A 7,861-nucleotide genomic window follows, 5' to 3' on the forward strand; every position below is an offset into this window, starting at 1 on the left:
TACTCTCAGACACATAATTCTATCTAGAACTCAGAAACTGATGATAGGCGGTGGTACAAGGCAAGTTCGGAAAACTCCCCTTGCCTGGGGAGTAGGCCCATTTAAATATAAACATCTTCAAGATGTGATTTTTTACATAAAAGTTCATCAGTAAATGTCTTTTTTTGGTAGGAAACAGTGCAGCAGGAGAATGGGACAGAGTATCAGACAATGATATGATTTTTATTGCAATAAGAGTAATGAAGCCCACCCCCCACCCCTCCACTCCCATTATGTAAAAAACTGTCCAGCATCATGAGCGAGTCATCTGTGGGAGGTGATTTAGCTACAGGTGCCCAGAGAATATCTTCAAGCCGCTACCTCTGTGTCCCCGTACTGTGTCTAGAGCCATCTGCCAAGACCATGAATTCACCTTCTGAGTATATCTTGTTTTCTCTTTCAAAAAATAAAAAGTAATGCAATCCAAAGATTACCATGTATCTAAAATAAGGATAGGTTCTCATAAACAATGCTGTCAGCTCTAGTGGGGGTAAACAAAGGAAGGCACACAATAAATTAAAGCAGACTCTGACTCTTCAGAGGGCCCTTGGTGACCTTGGGGAGGCCAGATCTGCCAGTGGCTGAGTTTCCAACACTGGTGTAGTGTTAAGGACTACTGTGGGAAGGAGGGAGTCCCTCCTTCAATAAATTATGTTAGTATACAGGTCACATGATCCATTGAGGAGCAGATCCTCCCCTGCCTATCTAATGGGGCATGGCCCCTCTGCAGTGATGTGTGCTTATGCACTGGCAAGCCACAGCCAGGTCTGCACAAGTTCATTTTATGTATACCCTTGTTAGAGGACTGGTGGCAGATTAGTCCGCAGGATTCCATCTGTTACTGACTTAAGTAAATCACTTGGAAAACACAAAATTGGAGGTTTCAGCTCAGAAACAATAAAGTGCTTTTGATGAGAATAGCTGTTACTGATTGTTTCTCATTTCACCTGAGGCACCACAATCAACATTATGAAAGATGGTAAGATTTACCATAAGTAAAAACTGTAAAAGCTTGTTTCTACTAGAAACCTGCATTTCTAAATGTACTTTTCTAGTGGTTTTCACATCTTCATGATACTACATTTGGTAACTCACTGCAGGATAAGGAAATAGTTTATGACAGGAGGTGGGGTTGGTGGGGTGGAAAACATGAAGACAGAAGAGAAGTCCATAAATATTCCTTAAGGGCTCCACTCCTGAGGATGTGTGTGGCGGGGTTACTGCAAAAAAGGTCAAGGCCCATGCTGAATCCAGATGTGTGTCCGGATGAGTTGAGAGATGGATTAACTTCTATAAGGGTTCACATATCAACCTAAGAGTTTATACTGAGTCCACATGCTTGATAAATGCTATAACACACTTGCATCTTCCATGGCTTCAATCCACCTGTAAAACAGAAGAGAGGACCCTTGGTATTGTGGCTCTGCCTGTGACAGGTCACAGAACTTATAAGTGACTTGGACTAGATTTCTCTTTGTTTGAAGTGAAGGATCATGCCATATTCATATCTGTTGCCCAAACATGTTATCCATATTTAGAAAAAGGCCTAGAACACAGTGCAAAAGTTTACTGAATCAATGCATGCCTATATGAATGAATCATAACAGTCTAAACATTCTTGCAACAAGGAACAGGTTCTGTTATGGCCCAAAGAGACTTGATGGGATAGAACAGATGGAGCAGGACAGAAGCAAAAGCCCTGGGTGACAACTCGTTTTTTTTTTGAGAGAGGCAAAAAGGTGTATAGGACTAAGTTATTTTGGTACCTCTGAGCTGAATTGGTATCTTCTGCTTTGAAGCTATAAAATAAGGTTTTCTTGTGGTAAAGGTGAAAAATAGGTCCTACTTCACTGCTGCCCTCTTCTTTTTCTGGGGCAATGGTGAAACCTAGCAGAGGCATACTCTCCATGGCCACTTTGTCCTGCAGAGGGCAAAAGGAAAAACTGATATTACACACTACACAGTTATTTAACTGGTACCTCCAATCTAAAACACCTCTGTGTGGAGTGTGCCTTAGCAACTCTGGGCTGACCCACATACATATTGTTCACCCTCGCTTTTGCCAGGGCCAGCCCAGGGCAAAGAAAGAAATTTAAAGTTTTGTGACAGCCTATTAGGGACCACGTTTAAATCTTCATTTTGTTGATTAATCTTCACAACAGTCACAGAAGGTGTCACTCCCATTTTAAGGAGAAAATGAAGCTCAGAGAAGGTAGGTAACTCCTCAAGATCACAGTCAGAAGGGGGTGGATCCAGAATTTGCACTCAAGACCACCTTCTAACTATACATTCTTGCTACTGACTCAATCAATGACTCAGTTTTCCACAGTTACTTCTGATCACATATTCTGTACTCATTCCTCATCTACCGTACCTCAGTATGGAGCACTTGAGGGTGTCTGATTTTTTTTTTTTTTTTTTTTTTTTTTTGAGTTAGAATTTCAGTCAGGCTGGAGTGCAGTGGCACAATCATGGCTACTGCAACCTCAACCTGCTCAGGGTTCAGGTGCTTCTTCCACTTCAGCCTTCCAAGTAGCTGATACTACAGGCACACACCACCACACCCAGCTATTTTTTTTTTAAATTTATTGTAGAGATGAGGTCTTCCCAGGCTGGTTTCAAACTTCTGGGCTCAGGCCATCCTCTCGCCTTGGCCTCCCAAAGTGCTGGGATTATAGGTGTGAGCAACTGTGCCCAGCAGGGGAGTGTCTGTGCAATAAGGTTACTAACAATTTGATAATGTATACCCAGAGAACATAGATGGACCTTAAAAACAGTTCAGTGGAAAAGGGGATTTTTATATATAAAGATATTTTTGTACACATATGCATGTAAAATAAAAAATACACGTTCAGAAACAATACAGACTTTTTAAAACACAAAGGGAAAATTAAGCACATTAGAATAGTGATGGGAGGATGAGGAAAGGGAGAAAAGTTTGTGTATATAAGGGAATCAATTCTCAAAGATTGCTAGATCAGAAAAAGCTTTTGACAAAATTCAACATCCATTCATGATAAAAACTCTTATCAAACTAGGAGTAAAAGGGAACTTCCTCATGCTAATAAAGGGCATCTATAAAATATCTACAGTTAACTATACTTAATAGTGAAATAATGAATGCTTTTCTCTTAAAATTGAGAACAAGGCAGGAAGATGTTCACTCTCACCAATTCAACATTGTACTGAAGGTCCTAGCCATTGCATTAAGGCAAGAAAAAGAAAGGCAAAGGAAGAAGTAAAACTCTGTGGTTGCAAAACACACTTTTAATTACAGAACAACTATTAGAACTAATAATGAATTTAGCAAGGTCAAACAACTAGAAAATAAAATGCAGCAAACAACCAGAAAATAAAATAAGCTTCATTTAAAAATAGCATCCAAAAGCAGAATATACCTAGGAATAATGTTGACAGAAGTATAAAACCTCTACACTAAAAACTACAAAACATTAAGAGGGAAATTAAAGTACTAAATAAATGAAGATATACCATGTTCATGGATTGAAAGATTCAATATTAAGATGCCAATTCTCCCCAAACTGATCTATAGATTCAATAATCTCTATCACAGAAGTTAATAAGTTTAAATGGAGCCACAAAAGATGTAGAATGCCCAAAATAATCTTAAAGAACAAAGTTGGAGGACTTACACAACCTGATTTGAAGACTTACTATAAAGCTATAGTAATTAAGACAGTTTGGTATTGACATAGGGATTGGTAAATATATCAAAGAAACAGACTAAAGATCCCAGAAATAGACCTATACTTATTCAGTCACTTAATATTTAACAAGGATACTTACTTTGCTATTAACCAATTTAACTGGCATTTAACAAAGTAATCCAATAGAGAAAGGTAAGTCTTTTCAATAAACAGTGCTGGAACAACTAGATATCCATATGGAAACATGAAACTTGACCCCTATCTCATACCATACACTAAAATTAATTTGAGATAGACCTAAGTGTAAAAGCTAAAACATTTATGTTTTCAGACTGTAGTTCAGGGGAACAACTTTGTGACGTGCAGTAGACAAAAGTCTCTTAGGTCACAGAAGGCAATAGTCATAAAGGAAAACATTGATAAACAAGACTTCATCAAAGTTATAAAGTTCTGTTCAACAAAAGATTCATTCATTCATTAAGAAAATGAATAGGCAAGCCACTGACTGAGAGAATATTTGTAAAACATTTATCTGATCAAAGATTGGACTGATATCTAGGCTACATTAAGAACTCCTATAAGCCAGTAACAAAAAGACACAACCTACTTAAAAAATTGGACAAGAACTGAGCAGATACTTCTCAAATGGAAATATCTGAATGGCCAATAAGCACATGACAACTATGATGTGCTCACTATCATTAGTTACTGGGGGAATCTAAATTAAAACCACACCGAGCTATCACTACACCTCTATCAGAATGGCTAAAATTAAAATGACAGATAATACCAAGTATTGGTGAAGCTGTGGATTAACCAGAACTCTCCTACTCATATACACCGTAGGGAGGAATGTAAAATGGTTCATCACTTTGGGAAGAAGTCTGACAGTTTCTCATAAATCAAACATACCTTTTTTATGACCTAGCAATTCCAATCCTAGGCATTTACTCAAGAGAAATAAAAACTTACGTTTACACAAAAACCTGGGCTTTATTCACAATCGCCAAAAACTGGAAACAGTTCAAATGCCCTTCCACTGATGAATGGACAGATGGAACTGGTATATTCACACAAAAAAAGGTTACTCAGCCATAAAAAGGAATGAACTATGCTGTGTGCAACAAAATGCATGAGTCTCAAACCTCACGGTAAGTGGAAGAAGGCACACGTGGTTCTGTTTATATGAGGATAAAAAGGCAAAACTAACTTATGGCAGAAAAAATTAGAAGTGTATTGCCTCAGGAGGGAGTGAGGGTGGAAATTTATACATGTACGCGCTGGTCAGAATATTAAATGCTATATTTAAGATTTATGTACTTCATTATATGTATATCGTACCTCAGAAAAGACACATAAATACTGAACTCTTGAGTAAAGTATATTTTGGAAAGCATAAAAAAATGGATAGAGGGGTGAATAGATACTTGATAAAGGACATGCTCAGTAAATGTTAACTGCGTAGTCTAGTTAATGGCTGTATGACAGTCCACTGTGAAGTTATTTCAGCAATTCTTTGTTTGAAAATTTTTATAATAAGAAGCCATATGATAAAGAAAATGTTGGGAAAAAATCAAAATGATTCCTCTGTGTTTCTGACAGTCACTTTCTCCTAGGACTCTTACTGAATAACAAATTCCATCAGCTTTGGGCCAACTCAGGGTACAGCACAGGTGACAAGCTGGCTATCCACTTCATCAAAACCTTTGTTTCTTTGATGGGATTTGAAAACTTCGTCTCATCACTGGAATAGGTGTGCTGAGAAATTGTGTAAGTTCCTCTGTCTGGAAGAAAACTGCTTTAGAGCCATACTTCAGTCCATCTTTTAAAATCAGCCTGGGCTGTCACTTCCATGACAATTGTTGCTCAGACTGGGTTTTCTGTTTTCTCACAGGATTCATTTCTCTTTGGTAGTCACTTAAATATCACTCACCTTCATTTATCTAAGCCAGTTTTTCTTCCCAAAGCATATTCTGCGTAAAAACCACTCTGCATGATACGCCATGAGTTGTTAAGAGCTGTGCTCAGGCCAGTGGGGGTGGGGTGGGGGGAACGCCCCATCTCAGCGACTCGCTGCCTTAGGACAGTAGAAGTTCTGAAAGCACGACTGAGAGCAAGTCCTGCGGATGGCTTGCTCAGGGCTCCCTCAGAGCCCAGTTCCTAGAGGCTCCCTGCAAGGGCCCTGCGAAATGCCTACCTAGGATGTAGCTACTCTAGGCTGCAGAAGGGTATTTCAGTTTGCTCTGGAGAGATTAAAATTCCTCCCAGCACCAAAACCTCCACCTGTGGACACCTGAGTGAAGGGCCCTCTCAGGGAGGGTGTGGCTCACATGGTGCTCCAGTCAGCCAGGCGTGCAACCGGCCCCCTGTGTGCCTGCTTCCCTGCTGGCCTCTAAGATCCCTGAGGACGGCATACCACGACTCTCACGGCTGCAGGTCCTTCCAGAGGGAAACTGTATGCCCCAAAGATGGAGTACCTTTCGTACATTTGCTCGTGTCTGCGGTCAGGGGAGAAGGGCCAGCCCTATGCTGACGTGCATATCCCTGAAGGGCCAAGCACTCACCCTCTGCAACCGGTCAAAAGGCAGTTAAGTCCCATTTTCAAAGCGGATTTAGCCTGGAGAAGCCACCAGATGGTGGGACCTGGAGGTGGAAATCTTTCACATTATCCAACAGGTTCAGCCTGGGTCAGGGCCAGACAGCTCTCTGCCATACAACTGCAGCCCCACAGCCACCTACTCCAGAAGCAAGCTTGATTTCTAAGGCTCTCTTGCCTAAAGTGAGATGTTCTAAGAGTATACATACTTCAGTTTTACTTAATAAAAGAGTTACCAGAGTTATCCGTCACCCTAATAACTAGAAATGAATACACAAAAGGGAATAGCTTTCCCTAAGCTGCTGAATTTTGTCAAGCAACTGAAGTGACAGCAGAAAGAAAGTTTTCTTTGATGGCATGCATGTCTTGTCCTAGATGCTGGGCCTGTGGCATTTAAACCCGTCGTCACACAGCTCCACGTGCCATACCTTTTTATCGCCACAAAGAAACTGCAAATTCCTTAGGTTTGGAAGCAGCATGTGCTTTGGTATCCTCAGCAATGCCCAGCACAATGCCCAGCCCTGCTCACTGAAGACGTGACTGCCACGAGAACTAGTCCCAGCAGCTGGGACTCAGATAGCCCTGCAGGTGACAGGACGTGTGCAGACCCCAGGTGGACATTCTGAGGCATGAGCTTAACCTGAGGGCCTTCACAGGAGAGAGGAGAGTTCGAATCACCACTACCTCACTGGCCATGTAGGTGTAGAGGACTTTGCCTTTGATGACAAACCAGAGCTTCTTCCAGTGCCGCTTGCCCTTCTTACACCGGCTGAGATAGCCGCTGATGGCAGAGCCCTCTCCGGAGGCAGCCACCTGGCAGAAGAGAACCAGAGCAGTCAGGGCACCAGGTGGTCGGGCACAGTTCAAACAGAGCCAAAATGACATTGCAAGCCAGTTGGCAGACTCCTTCTACTGCTTTTAAAGCTGATGCCCAGATAAGGTCTCAGGATCTATCTAATACCAACGTCAGCAAAATAATACTTTGTGGTTTGAGAAATAGGATTTACTTTAATGGGCCCAGGAGATGCACCTGGCAAAAACCACCCTCAGGAATACTTCCCCCTAGTGGCGTTTCAGATTCTTGGTGTCCCCTGCCCTGTCTCAGCTCCCCAAATTGAGAAACTGAAGATACTTTCACGAAAGGTTCTTCCTTCTAAAATTGATTCTTACACTTTCAGCTTGTTTCTTGCATTTAAGCAGGAATACCCATCGTACTGTTCACCCAAAAGGCTTCGTGATCTCCTGCCTAGTGGGGTGTATACAGTGGTAACTCCTGGTGGTAGTAATGGTATTCTGCCAGATGGGCTTTTATGTGGTGGTTAAGAACACTGGCTTAGCCGGCCTCGGTGGCTCAGCCTGTAAGCCCATGCCTTGGGAGGCTGAGGTGAGTGGATTGCCTGAGCCCGCGGGTTCGAGACCCGCCTGGGCAACTTGGTGTGGCCTCATCTCTACAATAAATCAAAAAAAAATTAGCCGGGCCTGGTAGCGTGTGCCTGTGATTCCAGCTACTTGGAAGGCTGAGGCGGAAGGATCGCCGGAGCCCAGCAGGTCGAGGCTG

General features: G+C 41.9%; 1 protein-coding gene across 1 annotated transcript in view; it reads right to left on the reverse strand.

Moving 5' to 3' along the window:
* Positions 1-201: 201 nt before the first annotated feature.
* The window catches only part of FGD5 (FYVE, RhoGEF and PH domain containing 5), a 70,683-nt gene continuing 63,023 nt past the window's right edge, over positions 202-7,861 (reverse strand). Inside the window, exons 17-19 of the mRNA XM_008062494.1 lie at positions 6,988-7,116; positions 1,806-1,960; positions 202-1,425 (exon numbers count right to left, since the gene is read on the reverse strand). Coding sequence (XP_008060685.1) covers positions 1,389-1,425; positions 1,806-1,960; positions 6,988-7,116 — 321 coding nt within the window. The 3' untranslated portion in view covers positions 202-1,388. The remainder of the gene's footprint in view (positions 1,426-1,805; positions 1,961-6,987; positions 7,117-7,861) is intronic.

Source organism: Carlito syrichta, unplaced genomic scaffold (genome assembly GCF_000164805.1).
Source record: "Carlito syrichta isolate Samal-C Ts95f unplaced genomic scaffold, Tarsius_syrichta-2.0.1 Scaffold305725, whole genome shotgun sequence".
NCBI lineage: Eukaryota > Metazoa > Chordata > Mammalia > Primates > Tarsiidae > Carlito > Carlito syrichta.